We start from the raw sequence: 27500 nt of genomic DNA on the forward strand, positions 1-27500 counted from the left end.
TCAGGTAAAGCCTTAGGTGGTTCATGGGGTATCATAAGTGAGCATGTTACCAGATAATGGTCAGTCCAAATTATAGGTTCGGCGGACTGGAAGGAGAGGATAGCTCTCCTTCCAGAAGATATTTTGAGAGTTTAAAGAGTTCGACCTCCAGAAAAAGTGAGGATGCAGATTTTTAAATTGGCGCATGAAGGTCATCCAGGGCTTACTATAACTAAGACAAAAGTTAGGGAAAGATTTTGGTGGCCAGAAATGGATACAGAAGTCATTAGAATTCAATAATGTGTGCCATATGGAAATTGTGATAAAAACGTGGTGACCACAAGGTTACCGTTGACACCAATTCCAGTACCAAAGGAACCATGGATGGAATTGGGTATGGACATATTGGGTCCACATGAAGGTTTGGGACCTGCCAACCAGTTTCTGTTGGCAATGGTTGATAGATACACAAGTTGGCCAGAAGTGGGGGTTGTTGACAGAGTTACATCAAGAAAGGTGATCAAACGTTTTTATTTTATTATTGTTTTTAGAAAGGAGGATGTGCCAAAGGTAGTGCTGAGCGATAATTGTCCTCAATTTGATTCCAAGGAGACTAGAAATGTTGATACCAAAATGGGTTTCTGTTGGAAGCATTCATCTATATATCACCTAGAAACCAATGGTGTGGTGGAGAGATTGAATAGGGTGGCAAGTGAGTGTATACAATTGGCTTTAGCTTATGGTCTCAATTGGAAGGATAATTTGGGTGATTTGTTGTGGAGTACAAGAGTAAAACTACACAGTGATACAGAAGTGTCTCCTTTTCAGTTTATGAGAAGTAGACAACTCAGTGGCAAATGTTCTCCGTCATGGGTGAATGAGAAATTAGGCTTTAGGAGAGTATGTGAAGGATTTGTGGCAGAAAGAATAATGAAAATGCCGAAGAGCAAGGAATACCATGATATGTTCAAGGGATTATTAAAAAGGGGGTAAGGCATCAGAAGCAGTGTTAGTTGGTTACCTTGCGAAGGTAAGAAAGTGTAGAGAACGTAGGAAGGGTTTGTCCAAGTTTTTCAATCCCATGAAGGTGGTGCAATGTTTTAAAAGTGCTGTTAAGGTGGAAGATGGCACAGTGTGGAGACTCCATAGGGTTGTTAAATGTGCAAAAGCAGAGGTGTTTGAGAGGAGTGAGAGGCAATGGGATCATTGGGATTATGTGTGGTGGAAAGAAAGAGGAGTGGACATGGATAGAGGTGAAGATGGAGAACAGAGGACAAGGTAGTATGCAGGATGAGCCTAAGGTACGAGTGGTGGCATGGACAGACGTAATGGAGAAGTGAGAAGAAGTGTAAGGAGTTGAAGGGCGCCAAACAAGTTCCAGGACTTTGTAGTTTACAAGAAAAATGTCAAAGTGTTGCTTTCTGCTGCTTGTTTTCGGTTTCTTTTTGTTGCGTTTGTCTTTTAGGGGTGTGTAGTATGTTGTTGGCTTATATAGAATGCAAGTATGGAATGTAGGTGTGTGTGTGTTTGTGTGGAATATGGAATGTGTGTGTAGAATATTAGGTTACGTTTTACGGTTGAGAGCAGCTGTTCCTGCTGCTCAGGATGTCTGAGCGGTGTCCGCAGAGTTCTTATGATTAAATGACTAAATCATTAATAAACTTGAAGACAAGCTGTGCTTTGCTGCTTAAATTAGCAGCGACGTGCTGTATTCAACAGAATGCTAACACAGGCACCGTACTTCCAGGGATGCCCTCTTCACCATCAATAATCCCTCATAAGGCACTTGCTCCAGACAACAACGTCTTAAGCCACATCACCTCACACAATGCATTTTGGAAGCCGTGGACAACTTTTCAGAAATGTATTTCATTTACAGAAAGAAATATGGCTTAACTGTTGCGCATGCTCCAAGTAAATTCAAAGTTCCAATGCTCTAAAATCCAATAACATAGGCAAATATACTCCAAAGGTGAAGGATAAAGGCAAGGGTAATAACAGAAAATGTATTCCTTGAAAGGACTCTAATAGCTCAGTCAGTCATTCAGACATGTGACTTGCAGCCAACACGTGTTTCGGCCATAGGTCTTTCTCAAGGCTGTCATTGGGGGTCAAGTACAGTTGAGTATTACACTTCATTCATGATACAGATTAAAAATAGGATTGAAACATACAATCCAACCAAATCAAAATAAACAAAAACAGATACCAAAAGAAAAATATACATGTCAGTGAATATTATGTACATAGCCAATTTGCAAAAAATGGACAACAGCATCAGAAACCAGAACAAAAACAATAAATTAGTATGGCCAATGGGCCTCAGCCCCAAATGATGACAACATAAGTATTAGTATGAGCAGAAATTGCACCAGAGACGCTGAGCTGGTTTGGCGCTATTCGTCAACCAGGAGAACAATACATACAGGACTCCCCCGCCCCAAAAATATTCATATGCATTGTTCTCATGTGCAAATTAGTATTGGTAAGTCATTTTCCAGTAAAGTGAGACCTCCTTGCAGTATTGTAGCTGGTAATGTGCCCGATTTGAAAGAGACATTGTTAAATAGGGGTAGTCCTCTGGATGACCCGGATATTGGTCACAACTAGTGAACTGAATACATTGCTTAAAAAAACATCGTCCAGACCGACGAGAACAGCCAATTCTAACTGCCTCCAAGTACCACGATTCAGACTCTTTATTATTGGAGGACCCAATTTCCCAGTTAAGGCTGCGCAACTATGGAACGCCCTACCTCCTGGTATTAGAGATCCCCGGCCCTTCTCCAAATTTAGACAGAATCTGACCAACTGGCTAAAAAAAAAAAAAAAAAGATAAATAATCATTCAGACTAACACCCTCTCGACGATCCTCACCCACGCCTATCCTCTGCTTGCGGATACGCTTACTATGTGAACCTATGCTATCTAACCATGTAACTTACATTGTATATACTAATGTGCTATTGTATATTTCGTCCTGCACTTCATCTACCCATGTAATTTCACTGTAATCTTATGTGATCATGTAATTTACACTGTATATATTGATGTGATACTGTAATATCTTGTCCTGCATTTCATGTACCCATGTACCCTGTAACCAAGCTGATCATAACCTTATCTTAGGCGCCCTGATGCCCCTGGGTCTGGAGCACATTATAAATAAATAAACTAACTGCGTCAGTACTGGGAGTTTAATGCCTCATAGCTAATATATATAGGGCGTGGTTAGGGAGAAATCTCATAAATGTGCCAATTCACTCTACCTTAGAGCCCTCCAGCTCTTTTGCTAAACTTTGGGACTTTTCATTTCACTGTGTTCATTTCCTTTGGTTATGGAGTCTAAACAACTCAATAGGCATCATCTTTTCATTTGTGTCACACCCTCAGTGCAGTGACACAGGGAAGGCTTTTAGGTTGCCCAAGGTTTAAATACCTTCTCTGGGATAAATTGCTGTTTCCCAGAGAAAGTAAAGTAAAATTGACTTTACTAGTCTTTCCAAATTCCAAGACCCATTACACATTATCTTACAATAGAGTGCTGGAGGGGTTACTTAATATCCCCTGTGTCTAGAAACGCATGTAGCAGTCAGATGCTACCCTTTCCTATAAAAATGGCTGGTGGCAGTGGTTTTACAACGAACTACCATGATTTTCCCTGATCGTGAACAATGATAGCGTTAAATCACGGGAGCCATGTTTTTCAAGATGGCGTCTGAGCCCCCTCTGTAAAAACAGGTACCAGTCTTCTTTTTTCGCAATTTCTTTTTGGAAAGGTCCTTCTAGAATTTGTCTCTCTATGCCAAACCCGATTTGGTCCCTTTGTTCCTATGCCTTTGGCAGGCTTCAGGACTGAAGACCGCCTCTGGCGCCCGAGTGTCTGGGGTGGGCAGGAAGTGCGGGAGGTGCCCGAAACTCCCTGTGCTTAGTCTCCTAGGATACCCAAATGCACTCTGGCGTGATTGGCTGGCTGACTGTCCGGCAAGGACAGCCACCCTGCTGGGTGAGTGGCAGCTAGGCTGGAATGAATGGGACAAAACTGGATAAAAGGCGATTGGCTTGGAAGGCAGAGTCTACCACTGGAAAGAAAGAACCGTAGAAGAGCTGGAAGAGTACAGCTGCTGCAACTCCTGGACCATTGGTTTGCCCGGTGAAGCTGTGCTGCAGGTCCGAATCGCCAAGTTCATCTCGACAGAGAAGCCGTTCAAGGAGGACTTCTCCTTTTGTGTTGGTGGGACCAATCAACTCAACAATAAGCCACCTGGATACCATTCTCAGAGCTGGTTGTATTTTCCTCAGAGTGCTGCAGGAAACTGAATAACCAGTGAGAGGGACATCGGTTTGTGTGCTTGTCTACAGCTACCGGAATTGAAGATTTGCCTTTGCCAGCTTTTTTGACCAGTACAGTGCAGGAGTCCCCAGACATCCTTCCTCTTGTCCCCACGACTGAGGCTCAGGAACAGCGAGATCTGCAGGAACAGACGTCTTCAGCTGCATCTTATTCTTCATTGTAAGGTATTGTGAAAACCCAACCGAGAGAACTTAGCTCTCACTGCGAAAATGCTTGAAACGTTGGCAACTTGTAGGCCTAGTCATATGAATCTTTTTACAAACTACTTCAGAGAACTTTGGAAAATATTTTTCCGTTTAACTACCAGAACTGCTTTATCCTATACAAGACTATAAGCCCATTGACTTTGGCCTAACCTATTGCATTGAATTGACTCCTCTGGTGACCTCAAACTATTTGCACTGTTTAAGAATAACTGCAATATTCTTTATTAACCTATGCCTTTTTGCTACTACTTCAAACGCTCTGAATGCCATGTTGCTCCTCCTTCAAAGTAGTTTAAATGCCTCAGAAACTGATAGTTTGAAGTATATTTTTGTGTGATATAGATTGCCTCTTTCTAGTGAATGTTTTTAACTGACTGTGAAATAAATTACCAATTTTACCAAGAAACCTTGAGTGTAAGAGTGTGTTTGAATTCTTGTAATTATATACCTCTGTGTAACGTCCTTAAAGCTCACATTCCCCTCTTGAAATCAGCCTGGCTGCTCAGCAACGCTAGCACAAAACTGTGTAGTACAGACCTATACCAAAGGTTGGTTTTGCTTACACCTGTAGTCCTAGTTGTGTGTAGTTGTCCCAAAGGGTACTGCATACAAACTTTGCTTGTTACATGACTTAAATTGTAAAAGGAATCAGCAAATATGTCCACACTACAAGTTCAAAACGTTTTAGTCCTTACCTCCTATTTTGATTAGAGGTTCACTGTATAGTGTTTAAGGAAATAGTTTCAAGGGGTGTAGTACATAACTCACTGCAATAAAGCAGTTGACCCAAGATTAGAAACGGCAAGAAAAACATGAAGCCAACGCATATAACATATTATATGAAGAATCCATCCTGCAATATAGCATGTCCAATGCTCACCGTAAAATGCGGCCTCCTTTTCGGAACTGCCCACCAACTAGCGTCTGCGCACCGTGCCATTTTAGGAATGCTTATTGATCACTATCTGAGACAGAAAACCCTGTATTTCACCACACAGAAATGAGACCGCCATCTTGGAGTGATGTATTGGAACGACAAATCGCGTTCATCCCTATATAAATTGTACTACATTTTAGCATGTGCTCCAAACGAATATGGATTATTATATCCAGTCACAGGAATTATTCCCAAAATGTAATACATTGAATAATTCTTAGCAAAACGAGATACCATTGTGTTTGGTTACATCCAAAGTGTCTCCTCAGTATTCTTAGGAGTAGACAATGACGCTATCCAAGCCACACACAGAGTGAGCATTCAGTTGAGAGTGTAAAAGAATTAGATGAGTGTATATTAGCATGTTGTGATCGTAAATCAGAAATAATAAAGCGACTACTTCTTTGTATTACAAGATGCACTGGCATATTGTTGTCCTGAGTGATAGGGGGCGATCGTTCCCAAATTCTGTTCGAATTATGATACATCGAAAATGTTCATAAGTTGCCTCAATAGCTGCTTGGTTCTCACCAGGTTGACACATCCCATCCCAGTTCTTATTGCATTAATTAGGTTGTCCTATAGCGGATGCTTCATTGCAGTTACACAACCGAATACTATACATTTACTTTGATCCAATATGCAGTGCGTCAGGGTGTGTCATTGACAATTGGCAATAATAAACAATATATGCCTATGGCTATACCAGTTAGGAATAACCTAGTACATATACATTCCCATATAATCACAAATGATTCCAAAAGAACAGGTTGAGTATTCCACTTAACTAATGATACAGTATAAAGTGCATACATGCATTTGAAGTACAGGACCAATTACAAGAAAGTCTGATGCATGCTCATCATAATACCTAGGTTAACGTTTAAAGGGATACAGGGAATATGCTCTACAGAAAAACATGTATCTCGTGTTCCAAATTTAAACCTACTCTACCTAGTACAGCGAAAGATATACATTTAATTTCCATGCGCCTAAGGGTCAGTGTCAGGTTACCCCCCACGTTTTTCTCATCTTGCTAGCTTCAAACGTATAAATTTAATGTCACCCTTGTTGCCCATTTGGTGACATGTTTGCCAATGATTAGCTAGTGGGAGCCTTGACTCTTGGCTACTCAGACTAGCCAAGTGCTCTCGGATACGAATCCTAAGCTGTCTGATAGTGCTGCCAATGTAAATCTTTTACATATGCAAATTATGGTGTATACCACAAATCTTGATCTACAATTAATGAATTCCTTAAGAGTAAAGGCTGTGCCTGTAACACAATCCTTATGTGCATGTTTACACATACTGCATGTGCCGCAGTTTTGAAAACCCGGATTGGCACGCAACCATTCACTGGTACGTCCGGATTAGTTTCAAGTTGTGTACAAAAAAGAAGGACATAATTGGTTTTTGATGGTAGGGGCCCCGAGTAAAGGTAAATTGTGGTTTGTCAGAGATGAAATTGCTAATGTCTGAATCCATTTGTAGTAAATGCCAATGCTTGTGAACCAATTTATACAATAAGGAGCTGTTTGCCGAATATTAGGAGATAATTATACCCCTATTATCCTTTAGTTGTTTCTCCACTGGTGGCGAGATCACGCTCCATCCTGACATATTCATAATTTTTGACTGTGACGCTGTAATTGAGTCATTAGAGTAGCCCCTAAACTGGAATCTTTCCTTCAAAATAGCACATTCTGCTAAAAAAAAAAAAATTCACAATTTCTGCATGCTCTATAACATTTATCCACTAGAATGTTTTTCACTGTGGATTTGCGATGGCAGCTATAAGCATGCAATATAGCGTTAACTTCCGTAGTAAACCATCTCTGGACACGGGCCTCTAGGACAGGTTGCGGGAGGGGAGAGGGGGGATTTGTAGGAGAGAGAAAAAAAAACACTGGAAGGGCAGAATGTGGGATAAGCAGCCTGGTACAATGGCATCATCCCCTTGTGCTTGCTGCTAGTGTCTGTTGTTTGCACCAGCGATGCAGCACTCCCCCCCCCCTCCCCCCCGCCCACATCTCCCTTGGATGGAGCCATTGCTTAGCTGTACATTTTATTGTTGTAAAAAAATAAAAAAAATAAAAAAAAGAAGAGGGTCAGGCGGTGCAAGGGAATAGTTTCTTACCTGTAACTCCATTTCTCCAGCATTGGTATCTTTCATAGATTCACATGCTTAGAATATTCCCCGTCGACAGACTGGGAACCCACAGTGACACGAACATTTCTCCGGGCAGAGTAATGTCTTATTTAGTTGCATAACAGGACAGGTACTATCGGAACCGAGAGGTCAACCAACATTATGATCATCAGGTGTCTATCAACTGTATTGTGCCACCTGCCAAGATCTGCTTTTTAAGCCAAGCAAAATAGACACAGGTCACTAAGCTCTTATTGGGTCACAGAGTAGACTCGTTGAGCAAACCAATTTATAGGTGACAGAACTGAACCGGTGGTAGGCCCAGGGGAGAGTGTGAGGGAAGCTACTCTGCCCATGAAAGAACACGATTGAACCCCAGAAGTAACAGGCTAATGCTCCATTAATGTGATAAGCCCCTGAACATCTTTTAGGTGGCCACCATGTTAGTGGTAGGCGGAAGCAGGTGCACTCTTCAAAAGGAGGAGGCAGGATTTCCCCCCCCCCATTAATTACACCAACTAATGTATCCTACCCGGCTGCAGCCTATTTTAATTTAAATCCCAGGCAATATGTGATGAATTTCTGTGTGTACATATGGTGTGGTTGAGCACTGGTAGAGGGGTGGGATTACACCCTCGCTGTTGGGGCATTCCAAACTTCCACCACAATGGACCCCTGGCTATGGATGTCAAACTAAACTGTGCTAACCTACTTAGAGGATAACTATTATTGTGACTGCTCTAAGGGTGCAAAAGAAGGCAACTTACCAGGAGGTGGCATGGTGGTTGGCAAAGACTTTTATTGAATTCAAAAACCGAGCTATCCCCAATTCTAAGAGTGGTTTTACTGCCTCAAAGTAAAATCAAAATGGTCCTTCAGAATGTCCACACCTAAAGAAAGCACCGCACTGAGTCAAATCCTTACCTCTAGCCCTTACGCTATAACCAAATAGTCTTAATCAAAAGTAGAGATCTCTCACCAGGAGACTGACTCCCTTCTCCTAGCTTCTCTGGTAATCTTCAAGCTGGATCCAGGGGGAATGACTCCCTTCCCCGGTCTTCTTAGGTACCTTTCGCAACAGTTTTAGGCTCTCCTTAGCCCATTAGTGGCCTTTTCTCGACCACTGTTTAGAGTACGGGTGCACAGCATACGGCCCGTGGGCCAAGTGTGGCCCAGCATGCTTCTTAAAGCATGCTGCTTAATGCGGCCTGGCAGGGTTAAAGACTTTAATAATGGAGGGCGGCATGCATGCAGCAATGTTCTCCCTCCATTAAGAAAGTCTGTTTCCCTTGCTGGGCCAGGCAAAATACTGCCCCTCATTGACTCAGGGGACAAGCTCTCACGAGTTATGTAGTGCTTGTGCGTGCTGCAGAAATAGTGGGCCAGCACTGCGGCTGGCGTGGGCAATAAGGCGTGATGCCGGAAGGGATTTCACCTGCCTGCCAGCAACCCTACCTGAACGACACCCTGCCACTTGTCTGCCCGCCTGCTCCGGTAAGTTCCCGAATTACCATACAGTTCCCTTTCATGCTCAGCTGGAGAGGTCGCGTACCGCAGAGCCCCCTCATGAACTCAGTGCCAAACTCACACCCTTACCTCCATGTCGCTGTGCATGAAATGCTCACCTCCCAGTGAGCGGGAGAGGCTGGCGCTGAATTGTCGATGAGTCAGGCAAGTGCTCTGTTGAGACCAGTGCGCACTTTCATACACCCCAATGCACTGTCACTTGCCCCTCAATCTGCTCTGCTCTGACCACAGACCCTGATCACGACACACTAGGTGCATTGCTGCAGCACCTTGCCACTCACGGTGAGGGGGAAAGAGTGACAAAGGCCGGCATCTTCACTGTAGAGGGATGTGAGGCAGGGCTACCTAGCTGTGGCCACTGCAAGTTATTTTCTTCATGCAATGTCCAACACCGAAGCTAGTTGTGCCTTACTCATCATCTACTCTTTCCATGAACATCAGTGGACAGTCCCTGTGCCTCAATCTGCTCTCGTCACAGACCCTGATCACGACTCACCAGGTGCATTGCTGCCAGGCTCGCACTTCGTCATAGCGGGCCACTTTTTTGGCGCATGTGGGTCAATTTGATGCATTACTTCACCATGTGGCTAGCAGTTTTGACTAGCGTTAATAAGTAAATATTCTTTAAAATGCACAATTTGCATCGCATTTTATCAAAAACCTCCCCCCTTGGGTACTACTCAAACAGTCTGTCACAAAAGGAATGAATTGCTATTTGCAACTGTGGGATACTCTTTCATTGGTGCCAGAGACCAATTTTATGCCTCAGTCCGACCCAGATTGCTGCAGCACCTTGGCACTCACGGTGGGGGTGGGGGGCAGGGGGACATGTCGGCATCTGCACTGTGTATGGATGTGGGGGCAGGGCTAGCTAGCTGTGGTCACTGCCATGGGCAGGGCAACTATTTTTCTTCATGCCTAGTCCAACAGCAAAACTGTACGATACAGGCGGTGCCATCAGGTGTGGATGGGAAGAAGGAGGGCTATTAGCATGCCGGTACACTTCCCGCTGTTATTGCTGAGCGCTGGGTAACACGTCTTTTTAAGGTGCCCCTAAATTCAGGCAATATCAACATTTTGGAAAAACACTTTGCAAATGTCCTTTATCTTCACCGTCCCCATCAGGCATCTATCTGCTTCTTAAAGGTCATTAGCACTGCGGGTCCGTTCCGCTGGCAAATAGTCATGGCCCATTTTGTCCTGTCTTCAGGTACCAATTCCCTGGTGGGGTCAGGGACCAATCTGCAAACTGCTGCGTGAAGGGCACTGGGCGCGACAGAAGGTTACATGCGTTTTAGGAACCAATGACTATGGATTTAAATCCCGAGGGGGATTTGTTAGGCTTGCATTAATGCTATTGTTACTTTGCATGCAAGGTGGGGAGAATAAAACAAAAGCCATGCTTGTATTGCTCAACATATTTGTGTATAGCGTATTATGAAAGGTTAATTATTTAATGTGGTTCGCTGTGATGTGGCTCTTTCTACACTGGAAGCAAATTGTTCCTGAAATGTGAATCATGCTATATTCCGTGGGGGGTTGGTGTCATGGTGGTGTGCTAAAGCGCCTACTCAGCCCTCACGCTCCAAGAGTGAACCCAATCATAAAGCTAAAACAGGCACAGCTAAGAAATGTACTGCCTTTGCCTTTTGTGTAAACCTGACCAACAAATTATAGAAGTCCAAAATAACGGAATGTCCAATCAAGGGTCAACATACATATTTTAATTAAAACAGACCATATGCAATAACTAAATAGAAAATACTACAAAAACCCATCCCTGTAGAAAGAAAACAGAATATGCAGGATGGCAAGAAGAGACACGCTCCCAGCAACCACGCAGTTACTGGGAGCCTGTCATACAGTAGGGTCGGGAGCGTGCTGCACAGACTGATCATCCCCCACCCCTTCTGTCTTGGTCCTGTTTACTCCCCCATCCCCCCCGCTCCCTCTTCTGTCTTCGGCCTGCTATCTACAGCTCCAGTTAAACCGGGGGACAGGTCGCTTGCCACCTAAAATTGTGAAAGTCATTCTTTCTTTATTTTGCAGCTCTTTTTGGCACAATTGTTGTCAACAAGCTTAGTTCTGCTAGTGACAGTCTGATTCATGGAATGTAGAATCTGGGCGGTTTATGCGTATGTTCTGGGCTGAAGGGTGCCAAGGAGTGTTAAGAGGGCCATCCTGGCCAATATTCGCATTTATCTATTTCTGTAAACTGGGTAGCCATTGTTTCTCTCGGGTATTTGACATTTCACTCTCGTCTTTCCAGCTGAAGAATACATTCCATCCTGAAAACTTCAAGCAACATCTAGATCTCTGCAGCAGATGCTCACTCTGTCTGGGTAAGTTTGGAGTATTAGCACAAAACGGTGCGGCCAAACAAAATCTCTTGTTTTATGGAAGTTTGTTTCTTCGAATAACTTAGAGCACAAGCTGATAACGCAGATACATTTTGGACCGAGGTCCTTCTTCAGGGCATGGTCTATAATAACAATTTCAAATGAACATTAGTTTAGAAAGGAGCTGACCATATCAGCAGGACAACGAAATGAGATCTATCACATGATTATAAATGAGAAAAAGATAAAGGACAAGCGAAAGGGAGAAGGAGCCTCATGGTACCTGCAGTATTGCAAAGTCAAATAAGTATTAGCGTGTTCCATTTCTGAAAAAAATGAATTTGTATATATAGATATACACGGGCGTGAGATATCCATACTGAATTCATTAAATGGAAGCTAGTAATATGCATAATGTTTCTTACCCCCCCTGACGCGTTGCGTCTGATGATCTGCTGGCAGACGAACTCAGGGATGTGTCACAAAAAGTCTCATGCAGCAGTGTGCGGTGAAACAGGAGTGTGTCCCTCACCAGTAATGACGAGAGCGTGCCTGTTATGAAAGGTCATTTTCGTGAATGTATGATCTGGCATTCCGTATCTTGTTGCTCACAAGAAAAATGGTCTGTGATGTTCTTAAGCAATCTGCTTACCTCAGTGTTAGCCTGTTGTGTGGCATAGAAATCTAGGCATTGGAAGCCTGTGTTATATACTGAAGTGTTGCTATAGGAAACCGTGCAGTAGCGCGTGGTGACGTATCGGGCTAGCCAGGTTTTACGGCACGTAAGGTTGTCCAGGCAAGATATATACCAAGTAGATGCGTTGATGCTACATATTATGCCAATGTGAGGTATAGGTGGATAAAACATGAGAAGTAAAACGTATAAGAGTACATGTGAAAAATGTGCCCGATTATAGATTGTTGTGACCTGTTGTGACCTGGTGTGATGATGTGCAACCTATAATGCGGCAGTATATGTGTCTCGCTGTACCAACATAATCTGATACAATTATAAAATAAGGAAAGAATATGCATATGGCAGAGCATTAGGTGAGTGTTAATACTCCCACGTGATTGCTACTGTCCCTGCAAATAAATCCATCCAAAAAAACAGTGGGAGAGGTTGGTGAAATATATGTATTGCACACAATTTAGTCTCTAATTCGCCTGGGGGTAGTCTATAAAGGTCATGGGATGACGAACTAATGGGAAGACATGATGTGTAAACAATGATAGAGTAAACCAAAAGATATATCAATAGTGTTGAGGATCATGAAAAGGTAGCTATTTTACATAACATCATTTTATCTTAGCACAATTGTGAATAGCACTCGTAGAACCGGGACAGTGGTAAGCAACCATTAGTTCCTGGTCCGACTGTTGATGCTCTCCTTAAAAAGTGTGCATAAAGAGGTCTTGGAAACCCTCTACCGGTACAAACACGGCCCACTAACCTGTTCTTGGGTGGATGGTCCCCGGGCGGGTCTCAACCCCGCTTTAGCTCACTATGCTTTTCGCAGAGGAGAAATGTCCATACACATATCAGTCTTTGTCCCACCCGTAGGTAGTCCAGCACCGAAATGGTAGGCAATTCTCCTCTGAAGAAGAGTACCAACAGCAACCCCATACATGTGTTTCGGCCTAGTTGGGCCTCATCAGTGAGGTGGAGATGTGCCTCTTTAAGCTCAATGAGCAAGGGGTCCACATCTGGATTACCCTGGTAATTTAGGGTGAGAAACCAAAGTACCCAAAATTTGCATAAAGAGGTCTGGGAAACCCTCTACCGGTACAAAGAAGGCCCATTGACCTGTTTTTGGGTGGATGGCCCCTGGGAGGGTCTCAACCACGCTTTAGCTCACTATGCTCCTTAAAGTGTCTCTGGTATACATGAGAGAGTTTCTAAGAAGAAGGGTCAGTGGTGATGATGTGGAGACATAGTGGAAATAGTGTGTGTAAATTCACAAGAATCAAAACAGATCTCGTTCCTCATTCAAACCATCAGGAGAAACAGTGTCCAATTTTTCTATCAATACGCTTCTCTTTGTTCAAGTTTTTTGCTGAGGCTCATTCTTAGATGAGTGGAGTCGATGACCTCCAAGATCTGGAAACTCATTTGTGAGAATTGGTGGCTGGCTTTTTCGAAATGTCTTGAAACTGGAGAATGGTGGTTCTTAGTTCTGATATTACATTTGTGTTCATTCCATCTTAGCCTTGCTTTTCTGCTTTTTTGGCGTATGTAAAGAAGTCCACAGGAACATTTGATCGAATACACCACACCTTTCGATAAGCATGTTCAATAATCTCTAATGGCAATCTTTTCGCCTGTCCTAGGATGCGTTACCGAGTTGCCTTTGATGATGCTGTTGCAGTTCCCACATGAAAAAGTTCCTCCCTTCTTGGTCTTTTTGTCTTTATGGTTTACTTGGGATGTGTATTTACAAGGAGATCTCTTAAATTGCAGCTCTGTTGGAATGCGAAGATATGTTATCCTTAAATATGTCTTGAAGCTTGTTATCGCATGCCAATAAAAGCCAGCGTTTTATTATGTATTTTTAAATTCTTACTGTTACACTAGTATTTGTCAGCAAGTACTTCACGGGTGAAAAATTGTTGCTTGCACTGGAGATGACTTTAAGCCAATTATGTCCTCTGCAGGGCATATACACGAGTGTGGTGACGGTATTCCTGATATGCATGACATGAGTTTTAATATACATGTAATCTTGAATGGTGGAATCTGGGACTGAGACAGTTTGTTCTGCGTGTACTTTCAGGAGTTTGCTCCTGAAGAAGGAGTTGGACCCCGAAACGCATTGAACTTGGAATATTCCAACTGAAGGAATTATTCTCTAATTGCATTGTGATGCTATGAATCTTTGTTACTGTTAGTTACTGTATGGGCAGGGGACATGCCCTCAACTGTCTTATTTTGTAATTGACAGTTTTGTCTACTTTCATGTTTAATTAAAATGTGTGAATCATCATGCAAACACAATTCATTGTATTTTCACTAATAGTGGTGTGCAGGGGACAGGAGTGTCTCAAGTGGTAGACACTGTTTTTCGTATGTTAAATACTAGTGGGTTGACAGATTTAGTGGTGCTGTTTGTGGAAGTCAAGAGGGACAGTCATTATTTTGCGGCTACTTTGTTGGTAGCCATTGTCAGTTACTCTTCTTTTGTAGCCCCTTTCCTTAAATGTGGTCATCATTTTGTTCTTTTCACATTCATACACTGTGTCTGTTAAGATTCTTTTGACACATAATAGCCGGCTGTATGGAAAGCTACTAATCGTTGCTGGTGGGTGAAAATGCATTCTGTGCAAGAGACTGTTGCGGTCTGTGGTTTTGTGATACAGATTGGTGTCAAAGATCGGTGCGTTGGGGGTGATTTGAATGTCCAGAAAATTGATGCATGGGTTGCCAATCTCATATCTGAACTGTATCCTTCTATCATGTTCAGATAAATAGGAAATGCATTTAGTGTTTCTCTTGTGTCACTACAAACCATAAAAATACCATCAATATATCTTCCCCAGTATCTGATGAATCTGTACCAAATCGTATGTCTGATGATATAGTCCTCTTCAAATTTGAGCATGAACGCATTAGCATATGCTGGGGCCATGAGGGCACTCATGGCCGTTCCGCTTGTTCCTTGTTCCTAAATAATATGCGCTGTTTTGTTGGAAGTACGCATTTTGTGAAATAAACTCTAAAAGCACCATGATCCATTCTTTGGAAGCTCCTACTTCCTCTTCTTGTAATAGAAGCCACTTGACTGCTTGTTGACCGAGGGAATGTGGAATTGATCCTTATAAGCTGTTCACATCAATGGTGACAAGAGTATCTTCTTCCTTGAGCTGTATGTTATTGAGCCTGTTGTGTCTTTGATATACATTAGATATTTCTGAATGATTGGTTACATTATGGTGTCAATGTATATGCCCAGAGTTGAAGTACACTATTCGTTGCTGCCACTATTGGTCATCATCGAGGTTGAGTCATGGATTTATGTATCTTGAGTAAAAGATAGAAATGTGGTGTTTTAGGGTGACTTTGTGTGAGAAACATTCTTGTCCCCTCATTGATCCATTCACTGCTTTCTGCCATCTCTAGTATGGATTTCAAGTTGCCTGTGATCACGTCGCAGGGTAAAATGTTTTATACATTAAGGTCGCTCAGTTGTCTTGAGCACTCTGCTTCCTATTCCTCTGTATTCATTATAACCAGCGCGCCTCCTTTGTCCGCTGGACAAATAACAATCGTGTCATCTTCATACAAGTTTCTGATGACCATTAGATCCTTCTTACTCAGGTTTCTGTATTTCGGCATGTTATAGGATATTTTCTTTAAATCTTTCAAGACAGATTCGTAAAAGATATAAAAAAAGGTCAAGGTTGTTGTCAGTGGCATGCTTATAGATCCTAAAGGAGCGGCAAGTTTATCAAGTGTGTTGAACAAGTGTAGGAGCATGGAGAGAATTCTCCATGCCCTCAGATAGAGGTTGGGTACTGCTCTGAAAGTAAATAACAAGGACTCCTTCAGCTGCCCCTTTCTCGCCTTTTGGTAAACAAGGCCAAGTAACAGCTGCCAAGAACCTAGGAGTGGGATGGGACAATTTAGAAGCATTGTAATATGTTATCACTTTGAATAAAAAGGCTGTCCAGGCAGAGTCATCGTTTATTTACTACATATTTTCTTTTATTCATGTTTATTATTTAACAAAAGTCACTGCAGCCATCAAAATTAAGATTGGGTAATCGGGAGCTAAAAGCAGCTCCTGGTTATCCAGCCTTAACCAGTGACAAGAGCTACAACTGAGGAACAAGGAGCTAGTACATAACTTTCCTCAAATCTAACTTCCACATAAGATGCGAACATATAATTTTGTCCATTTATACATGAACCCCTATGCTTTAAATGTCACCAAATTGTTTGTTTGTATAGAGGTACATTCACATAGGTGTTTGTTCAGCATCAGTTGGCCTGGGGTGCCAAAAGTAGCTCCTGGTGCCGGTTGGTATCAGGCTAACCAGGCTCTTCTGGACTACAAGCAGGCGCTAGATAGTTGCCAGCTGCCCTCAATTTCGAGCCTTGCACTGACACGGAGTTAGAATCTCCAGTCCTAAAGGTCAGCTTTCAAGAATACCTTGTTGTTGGGGTTCAGGTCAGCTGTTTGGTCTGGTGGCTCACTGGGATTAACAAATGTTTGTATTCAATGGTATGCTCAATTTCAAAGTCCATAGACAAGTATTTGTCTAACCTCAATGCTGGTCTTGCTTGTGTCTTCAGGGTTTAGCCAACAGAGGTTTTGCTGGTTGAACTTGAGATAGTCCGGATGTTCATCTATTGTAACATGAGAATTAGTGGTGAGGTTCGGGGGCGTGCTTTGTAGCTAATCTGTGGTGCTGGGAATCATAACCTCTTGCATTGCAGTTCTTTATGGTGTCTGTGAAGAACTTGGAACCCAACTTCTAGGGTAAGAGGGTTGGAGCCAAAAATAGCAAACAATACAAAAGCAACCTCTAAGTCTTGATCACTTGCCTGTGCTTGCACCCCAGGTCTCAATTCTACTGGTTTTTACCAAAGTCGAGTTTCTATGAATGTGGTCGACCTCAAACTGTTAAAACCTGAGATTTTTGCACCAGAGAAAGCCATTGTCTCATTCTCTGTGTCCCTTAATCTCCAGTGGCATCGAATCTCTTCAGAGATCAGGGTCCTTCGTTGCGGTCATGGAATCCGCAGAGTAGATCAGGCAGAGTCACAGCAGCTGTGAGGTCACAAAATGTTGGTCAATGATGCTTATGGAGTAGACATCTTCCAGTCTGTCTGAAGCACCACTCTGGTGGGCCCAATAGACGTACAGACACCTCCCAGCATTAAATAATAGGTATGGGGGTACTTTAATGGAGAGCAGTACCATGGGAGTTGGCACCATGTATTACCAATGGTCTTGGTTTGCATGTTAGTTCAAGTGCCTTTGCTGCATTTTCCCAGTTTCACCTTAACTTCTACGAGTCTCTCAGGCTGTCAGCTGTATCGTATGTCAAGATCTCCCACCGCTCCATTCGCCTGTTCACCAAGCATCAGGGTAAAGTTCTCCTTGGCTTTCATGAAGGGAGCATACTGCATTCAAGAGTTCTCTCTAGCTACTTGCAGTGAACGATGTATGCATGTGCTGATCCTGACCTATACCTGGAATGTACGGAGTGCAGTTTCTAAAGGTTCTAAGCGGAACCTGTCTTCCAAAAGATTTAGCTGAATAGCTTAAGGTTTTTCAGCAAGATGCTGCACCATGTCTTCTATATGACAACAAGGAAATAGTGCAGGACCCTCCTATGTATTGAGAATTGTAGGTTAAGATAAGGGTTCTAAACGCTAAACACAGTGTTGCAATCATTCACACAGTTTGGTGTCTATTTTGTCAGTGGCGATTGTCATATTCAAACTTAGCAGACTTCTTTGTGTGGAAAAACTCAGGATGGGGATACCTCTCAAGAGTCCCGACTTTCCATTTATACTGGTCAAAACTGTTTTTCTCTCTCTCCATTGGATACTTCCATGCTGTACGAAAACTTCAACAAGCAGGTGGTGCCCTCATAGCGGGACCACGCACTAAAGTCCTGGCAAATGTAACGCACCCGCAACACATTGTCGCAACCGTATTTCACGTATGAAATAAAACCAGTGTTTCTAGTAATGGGCAACGTTTCTTCTTTTTGCTCAATGTATGCTTTTTCCACATAGTGGCAAAAAGTGCTACCTATTTTGATTACTCTGAACCGTCAGAATTGTATTAACGTCAATTTTGGATTGGGAAGTGTCCATTTAGTGCTAGGAAGTCAACGCAATGGGATCAGTGGCCTTAATAAACCCACTTAATGATACAATGTTCCCAATTTGTATTTAAGGTATAAAACAAGAGGTTCATACCAGGTATTGTATACACTTCCCGTACCCTCAAAATATACCTTAGTTTCACACTATTTACAGTTTGCTCTACTTATATAGCACCCAGAGGCATCTTGCAGATAACAATATAGAATGTCAAGTGGAGTTGTTTAGACAAACAATGCCAGGAACAGCCAGGTCGTTTCAAACAAGGGAAAGTAGGAACATCTTCCAAAGTTCTGATCTAAAATGGAAGTGCATTCCACATCTTAGCCTCGAGGCTGGGGGAGGGATTCTCCAATCCACACAATGTGTAATTTAGGAATATAAAGCTAGCAGTACTAGAGGAAGGCAGCTTGTGCTGATGCTCATAATGTTTAGATCTACTGGCAAAAAAAAATCTTTGGCTGGTGTCATGAAAAACATGAAACAAGCCACGGGGGGACTTCAACTTGATACGACTTTCGATTGGCAACCAAAGCAACAACTATCCATGTGCTACAATTAACAAATCACTACTAAATTTAGAGTAAATTAGTGAAATTTTGAGTTTGGGCTCACTTAAGGCTTTTTTTTTTTTTAAACACACACAAGGTTCCAATAATGTTATTTACCATTGGAATGGTCACTGTTATACTTGTTCTGACAGACTTCACACCACTCGCATTCGGCATTTGGCTGAACTTCAGAACATTAACAATCCCAACGGTCAAGAATGTTAAAAGGGTCGCTAAAAGAAATATTTGCTGCAGCAGTTCACTTGCTAGTTGTACCCCAAAATATAGATTATATGCCCTTATGCCAACACACATTGCCGTTTGTCCCTAGTTTATGGTTACTCCTTTTATAAAACCAAAATACTAAACAAACTCAAATTAGCAATGTAAGAACAGTATCAAGAGAAAGCAGTCATTAGCTACTAATGTCCAGTACAAGTAGATCCATGAACGTATTCTATGGACGGATAGCAGTGTTTATGGATTGAAACCACCAAATAACTATGCCATCCACACAGACTCCAGGTGGTATTTTATTACGTGCAAATCATTATGTACTATATTGTGCACTTATGGATGTACAGTAAAACAAAAAAATCTGAGAAGGATAAACAAAAAAAATAAACTGATGGAAACGTTCATGAATCCAACTCACCCAATCAATGTATTATCTATAGGTTGAGAAATACATTTCGGCAATAACTCAAAGACAGTACTTTTAAAAGAATGTAACAAATGGCTCACTAATCAAACTGCATTAGAAAATGATTAAAGAACATTAGGTATGAAACGTGCCAATTACCAGTGTTCTTATGTTAAGATTGTTATCTTCAATAAAGAATAGATCCTTGCACATTGATCGGAAAGAGATTTTAATGAAGATGATATATTGTTGGTACGACGTATAAGCAGGGGCGGCCCGTTCATAATGGGCGAGTGGGTACCGACCCACCAGAGCCCTCGCCCATCATGGAGGAACCACACCATCCCAATGGTAACACTGAGCGCTGCTTCAGTTGCTGCTGGTTTCAGCTGAGGGAGCGCTCCTGGGTTGGTTTAAACTGTCAAAAGGAAAACATGATTTCCCTTTGACAGTTAAGTTCCCAAGCGTGGGGCTGCAACCTGGGGAACTGCACTTCTGTATGTGTGTGGGGACTAGGGTTGTCACGGTATGGGTTATATGGCAGTATGATAACATTCTTGCCAAATGACGGTATATCATGGTATGCGGTATAGCAGGTGGAGTTAACTAATCTTAAATATTTTCTAAAGGTCATAAATTGTCAGCATTTTGAAACTTGTCTCTGCACATTTTTAGCTGATCCTCCAGGAATCTATGCTGCTGCAGATTTGGTCTTTCACGGCGCTCACTCGTTGATCGCCTTGAATGAACGAGTGACTAGTGGAAGTGTTAAAATGCACATTTTGAGCAATGAGCTTGCTGATCAGTCACAGGTCATCGCCTTGAAAATCGGCCTCGACCTGCATTATTTTGGAACCACATGGCCTGGGCATCATGACCCCTCACTACGATCAGTCATAAAAGTTTGTTTTAATAACGTTTTATCCCATTAAAGGGAGAAAAGTCACTCATGTGAGGTCTAAAAAGCACATGTCATTGTGTTTCTTTTGTCAAAATGGGGGGGTGGTAAGGGGGCAGTTTATATACTAGCACAAAGCACGGATAGGCCCAGTGTTCATACAGTCTACAGAAATAACGTTTTTTTGTGGACATGCATCAGAAGGATATCCAGTTAATTACCCCGTTTGAATTCTGGCATGTGTAGTTCCCCCATCTTTCAAATTGGTGGGAAACTACAAATTGGCTGATCTTTAACCCGACTCTACCGATCACAGAGAAAGAGCGGTCACAGCATCAAAGCTGCTTTTACTAATGTGGCCTCACTTTCCCTATGCACTGGTCTGCCAAACGCCACATCCCACAGTGCAAGATCCAGAATACGCAGCACTTGCTTACTGCAGCCTTTCCAAATCAAATTTAAAAGCTCACTTAATAGTTGCAGGCCCTAAAACGGTATACTGGTATAAACAACATGACGGTTATTATAGTTCAATTAAGCTGTTCACAGTATCTATAACGGTATACTGTTACACCCCTAGTGGGGACTCTTCTGCACCACCTTGCACATACAAACAGCTCTGGCGGCACATTAGACGCACACTCCTATGTGCGTATGCAGGAACCAAGAAGCACACTTTGCTTCCTGTTTGTGCTGCACAAGAGCCAGGAGGCTTTCATGGAGGTGTTGGAGCATAGCAGAGTCCAGGTCGGGGTTGAATGCATGTTAAGATTCTTTTAAATATGATTACGTAATGTAGGTGCATGAGTGAGTGTATAATGGATGTGTGAATGAGAGAGCGATGTACGTCTGTTTGCGCCGGGCTGGGGAGCTAAAATAGCAACATTTTTTACTGGGCATTGGCCAGATACCCAGTAAACAATGCTGTTTATTTTAAAAATAAAAAGGATATTTGCTATTTTGTGGCTAGCCTGGCATTTTGGGGAAGCCAGTCCAGCCATTTCTTACTATGGCATGGCATTTGTTTCTGGGCATCTATGATAAAGCAAGCATCATAAGTGTTATGTGTCTAGACTGGCCTACATTGTGCAGCCAATGTGGACATGCTTTATTATAGCATAGCATTTTCAATGGCAAAGCTATATGGAGTATGTTTTTACGTGGGGGCGATGCCATATATTGGCAGAGCCAGTGTGGACATGTTCACTTATGGTATAATTATTGCCATTATGTGCAAAGCAAATGTGAGTATAGTCTTCTAGAGAAACACAGGCATACATTAGTACACCCAGCATGGAAATGTACAGGCCCATCCAGTGTAAAAATGCTTTTTGTACTTCAATACATTGTGGGAAAAAGGCATCATGAGAACGCGTTGGGAAATGCTTCTGTGCACTGTTGGTGATTTGCATCTATTGCTTTTTTGGTTCAGTATTACCCTGCAAAAACGATTGCAAACTGCCTTTTACCCAATTTTTCACATGAAGTGTGCTGCATGATTCACCATTTTAACCCATTATGCTAAATAATTCTGGGTCCCCTCTCCCTTCCCGAACACTCCCTTGGTCACTATGGCATATTCCTGGTAAAAATTGCATTAAAAATACAAAATAAAACACACACCATCAGCCACTACTTATAGGTTCCTCGACACAGGAATCACCGGGTGGAAACATACATTGTTTGATACTGTCCTTTTATCATGGGTACAAATGTCAACAACAGGATGTAGAAGCTTAATGTAACGCACACTGAAGAACGGCATTGTAAAATATTGTAACGGAGAAAGTGTTTGCAGCTAATTGAGAACTCGTTTGGGTCTCGTTTATGGCAATAATAAAGGGCTTCGTTTCCCCACTTCCCCAATTAGCCATTGACACTCAAACCCCAACTGGTTCTAACTTGCATACATTTGCTTCAGAGGACACATATTGCCGACATCTTAAAAATATGAATCCTGTGGTGCCAAAACTCAGCGAGCTCCCTTGAACTTGTGTGCAACAGCACAACCAGACGACTCTGAACATGTATGTAAGTGGTATATGTACTACGGGGCACATTAACCTTAATGGAGAACTTTTCTGGTACAGGATGGATTAAAAAGATTAAAATTTTTAGGAGCGATAATATGGTGTCAGTGGTAAGAGGCAAAATACTCCTGACGCCTCCGCCACGGCTATATACAATATGCATATGAACGTAGCACATGAGCAAACTCGATGCATTCTCTCAACGTTTGCTGGCTAGGTAATACATCAATGAAAAACATTTAATTCAGCTCCACTTTTCAAATCCGGCAGGTGGGAAAAACTCAAGCTTGCTCCATTTTAGCCACTGTAGCGAATCTTATGGACAGCAGACTAAGAAAAAAAAAACATTTGCTCCTGACAAGATCACTCACAGGCAAGGATGCAAAACGTGCCCTGCTCTGCTTTAACAGCAGTCCTAACAATGCGTAAATTTACTATATGAGGTTTATGTTGAGACTGTCACGGTTATGTCTTAACACAAAACGAAGGCATCATTCGGCCCAACATTTTTTGATGGCACATCATTGAAAACGGCACGACAACAAGAAGTGCATTATATCCAACGAATACAACTAGATTCAACCGGCTCAGCATCCCTTCAGTGGAAAGAGGCGGCGACAGAAAACTTGTCAGACTGGACGGGGGAGCTTGTTTACAAAACAGACGTTAACAAGTGACACGGTAGAAGATCCTGCATTTTGGAACATACATTTGAGTCAAATACAAAGAAGGCCTGCAGCAAGCATGACAGCTATCCAATGCCCAAAGAGTTTCCCCTTGCTAACATACACTCGAATGTACCCTATTTAGAGTGAAATCTCCCGATGACCTCCACCCCAAAATTAGTAACTTCTCAATGTTGTGTGTAACGTCATCGGTCGGAAAATGTTTAAACTTCTTAACACCACATGCAGGTCCCGATTCGCACAGCTGCTCCCTGTCGGGGAAGGGTTGGAAGACTTCAATCAGCGGCATCTACTGGGGCACTGCTAATAGTTATACAAATGGGGGCACTGCCAACACAAACGGACAGGGCGACACTCGATATTTAGAAAGTGGACTAAATCTTTCTGCCAAATGGTTACTTTATTACTCGTTTCGCCCTTAAAACATCCTCCAATCCAACCCAAAAAACAAATACAGGTGTTCAGGGCCAGAAATAATATTGCCACTGAGGAGTGCGCAACAGCGTTACATATAAAGCAAGAGCAGTAGGGTGCGATGCAGGTAGAGTGCCAAGGGAGGTGGCCATCCTAAGTCAATAGACCGATGCAATAGTTCTACCAACTGCAGCTTAGCAGCAGCACAAGTTTCGTGTTTACTCCACCTCCTGCCGGTCCCGGGATTCTTAGGTTCATTACACAGCCCCAACTCCCATGTCCCCCTACCCCGAGCTGTGAACCCATCCAGTCTCACCTGCACGGCGCTGTTCAGGAAGCAGCTGTTTTGCCCAGGCTCATTAAGCAATCCCTTAGTGGGGGCCAGTGACAGGATACTCCCGGGTTGGTACACCTTGCCCAGGTTCCCCCCGCCGGGCCTCCGGAAGAACCTCACCCAGGCCATTCCACCTTCCCTGATCGGGAAGTCTTGAAGAGCCGTGTGCTATCCTCCGCCACCCGTTGCCATGCCACGCGCCTTAGTCCCGCAAGCTACTGCTTGCCTTGCCTTCGTCTCGGTTATTCTTTTCAGGCTCTTGCACTGCCTGGCAAGTCTGTGCCACTGAATCAGTTGTGCTCTAAGTGGCTACTGTCAGGCACTGTTCTACTGTCAACTACGCAACGTACACACCGTGTTGACCCCGACCAATCACTAGCAAGAGGGCGGGGCCGTTCGCAGCCGTGCCTCCCGGAGTCCCAATTGCGCTACCAACAGTGAAGCAAATTAGACAAAGAAAGAGGCTCAGTTTATGGCAATTGGCCCACACCGCTGAAACAGAAGCATAGTGCGGCGGCCACCTTGAAGGGGATCCAGTCGAATACTTAGTATAGATGTGCAAGGAACTAGGGAATGAAACATTACACATTCGTTTTAAACAAACATCGATTTTACTATACACAAATCTGAATACTTAATGCACTAATGTGTAGTATCTTTTTATTTATATGCTAAGTATTTTTTGGGCAGAGTGACGAATTCAGGCGATAGTAAATAGGTTAAGGCTTAATTTAATGTGCATGCATTCACTATTTTAGTATTGTTCTGTGTGAGCTAACATCGGATCTAGAAGTGGCTTCGCCTCGCTTGTTTACTTTCTAGTTACAGTACGATGTGTGGTAACTTGTCCCTCGCGAGGCCACATGCTTAGCCCTACTGTCACCTGTTGGAACTCTTGGGAAAACAGGAAGAACGTGTCCTACGGGATCTTATGTAAACAAGACGTACTAGGTACACCACACGTACATAGGTGCCAACTTTTCACAGTGGTCTCGAGAGTCACTTATCCATTGGCCACATTCCCAAAAGTTGCATAATTTCCACAGCTCCGCCCACCAAACCAAAAGGACAACATGCATACTGTCATGTTGACGTATCCTGGACAACGGGGGCGGGAGGGACCCGGGCGGGAAGAGAAGAGAAGTGACGCGGGAGTGGCGGGGTCAATCAGTTCATGTTGGGGCACGAATAAAGATAGAGGTTTTGCAGCACCGCTCCGTGTCGGCCTGTTATTGCTCCGACCCGCGCTCGCTCCCCTAGCCCCGGCAAGGGGATACCACAACAGCGACGAAGGTGGGATTTTGAGCGGCAGGGTCCCCAGAGAGAGAGGAGAGAGGAGCGCCGTGCATCCGCACGCAACAGCGAGTAGAACGCTCGCCGACCAGCGCCCGCAGCAGCCAAGACGCGCATGGCGTCGCCGCAGCATCGGGGTGTCATGGAACCCGACAGACAGGACGCGGAGAGAGGGAGCTCGTCTAGGCTCCTCCCCGCTCAAGATCGAGTCACGGAGTGGAGATCCGGGCCGCGGCGGTGAACACGGAGAAGCAGGAGAGTGCACGTGGGCGTAATGATACGCGGCAGGGTACGGTGCGGGCCCCTCCTCCGTAAGCACACGTGGCCAAGTGCATAGTCACGGTCGAGAAGGCCCTCGCACAGCCACATCCCAGGGCCTAGGACCAGGCCCACGCCAGAGACACGAGGAGCCCCACAAGGGAAGAGCACTTCAACAGGCGTGGTGCTCATTGATGGTGCTCGTGCCTCATTAGGCGGCCATCACACCACAACAGCGGAATCACGCGTAGGGAAGCTACGCTCCCATCACCATGTCTGATCAGGATGCAAATCAAGGCGCAGGAGCTCCAGGAAATGGGCCCCCAGCACCCCTAGATCAAATGCTGGATCACGTGCCCTACCAACTGCCGGACACACTGGCTGCCCAGATGCCTGGCGCCTTTGACATGACGGACACAAGCAACATGGGCCCCAGGTGGACCAAATAGATTCGGGACTTTGACCTATACATGGGGGCCACGGGGCCAGTGGCGGATGCAAGGCAAGTGTGTCTACTAAAGCTAGCGGTCGGCTCCGCCACCCGAGACATCATAGACGAAATGCCCCAGGACTCCATAGACTCCATACAGAAACTAAAAGACGCCCTGGCAGCATATTTCGCGCCTCACACCAATGTCGATTATGAAAGGCACCTGTTCCACACCACAAAGCAGGCAAAAGGGGAGACCATGGACGCGTATGTAATGCGACTTCGCACAAAGCTCAAACACTGTGACTTTGCAAATTATTCGAACACTGAAGCCCTCAGATCGCAAATAATATCGGGTTGCGAGTCCCAAACATTCCGCAGGAAATTGCTCCAGAAGTCCCGCACGCTAGAGGAAATACTGGCACTGGCCAGGGTCGAAAGCGCCATTGACTGTCAAGTAGAAAGTTACGGGAGCACACCACTGGGCGAAAATTTGAACAAATTACACCTACAGAAAAAGACAGAAGAACTATTCTGCTACAAGTGTGGGCTCGAATACCCCCATGAAGGGACATGCCCGGCCGTAGGACAACGCTGCACCTCGTGCGGTAAAGAAGACCATTTCAAAGCGGTATGCAGACTGTTCAGGGATCGAGGGAGAGAGAGGCCCCGAGACAGCACCGCTCGCTCGAGGAATCGATATGGGGGACACCGAGCACGCACTCGACCCCAAGTAGCACCTCCAACCCTCCAAGTCAACTCGGAAGTGACCAGAGAGATAAGGACTCCGGTGACGACCGCCAAAAGCGGAGAGAAAGGAGACGATTCGTGACACGGGCCAAACCCGAAAGAAGATCAAGGCGCCATGTCCGCTATCTGGTCGAACAATCCCCCACCGAATCAGACCCTAATTCTTCCGGGAGTGATCACAAGAAAAAGGCATACGTTTACGCTTTAGGAAATCCCACAGCCACGGCACATAGCCCCACCCTTATCATCAAGCTGCAGGAAAGACCAACGGAATTCCTCATCGATACGGGCGCCACTGTCAACGTGGTGAGTGAACAAGTATATGCCGAACTAACCCCACAACCAAAGCTCCAGCCAGCAACTGTTGATATCTACGCCTATGGTGCGAAAACTCCCCTCAAGTGCGTAGGAAGGTTCAGCGGGCTATGCCGCTACAAGGGGCAAGAGATGAAAGTCCCAATCCACGTCCTGGCCACCGAAACTGACAGCGGATGTGTTCTGAGTTTCAAGGCCGCCGCAGACATGGGCCTGATACACATCTTATATAACATCATGGTCCACAAGTACATCGACCCGATTGACATGATTAATAACTTCTATCCAAAAATATTCAGAGGGATCGGGAAACTCAAGAACCGACAAGTGAAATTACACGTAGACGACTCCATATGCCCAGTGGCTCAGCCATACCGAGGGATCCCTGTCAACATCCAACAAAAGGTGGAGGATGAGTTAAGGAAATTGCTAGAACAGGACATCATTGAAAAGGCCTCGGGAGCAACCACCTGGGTTTCTCCCATCGTCCCCGTCCCGAAGAAGGGATCTGAAGCTATCAGGTTGTGCGTCGACATGAGGCGTCCCAACCAAGTAATCCGCAGGGAA

The 27500-nt window shown here is 44.0% G+C and overlaps 1 protein-coding gene across 1 annotated transcript in view; it reads right to left on the reverse strand.

Moving 5' to 3' along the window:
* Nucleotides 1-24227, reverse strand: part of USP53 (ubiquitin specific peptidase 53) — a 321924-nt gene extending 297697 nt beyond the window's left edge. The window contains exon 1 of the mRNA XM_069630685.1: nucleotides 23870-24227. Within this exon, the coding sequence (XP_069486786.1) occupies nucleotides 23870-24016 (147 nt within the window). The 5' untranslated portion in view covers nucleotides 24017-24227. The remainder of the gene's footprint in view (nucleotides 1-23869) is intronic.
* Between the last annotated feature and the right edge of the window lie 3273 nt (nucleotides 24228-27500).

The sequence above is a fragment of the Ambystoma mexicanum genome, chromosome 6q (assembly GCF_040938575.1).
Source record: "Ambystoma mexicanum isolate Mex_15411 chromosome 6q, UKY_AmexF1_1, whole genome shotgun sequence".
NCBI classification, from domain to species: domain Eukaryota; kingdom Metazoa; phylum Chordata; class Amphibia; order Caudata; family Ambystomatidae; genus Ambystoma; species Ambystoma mexicanum.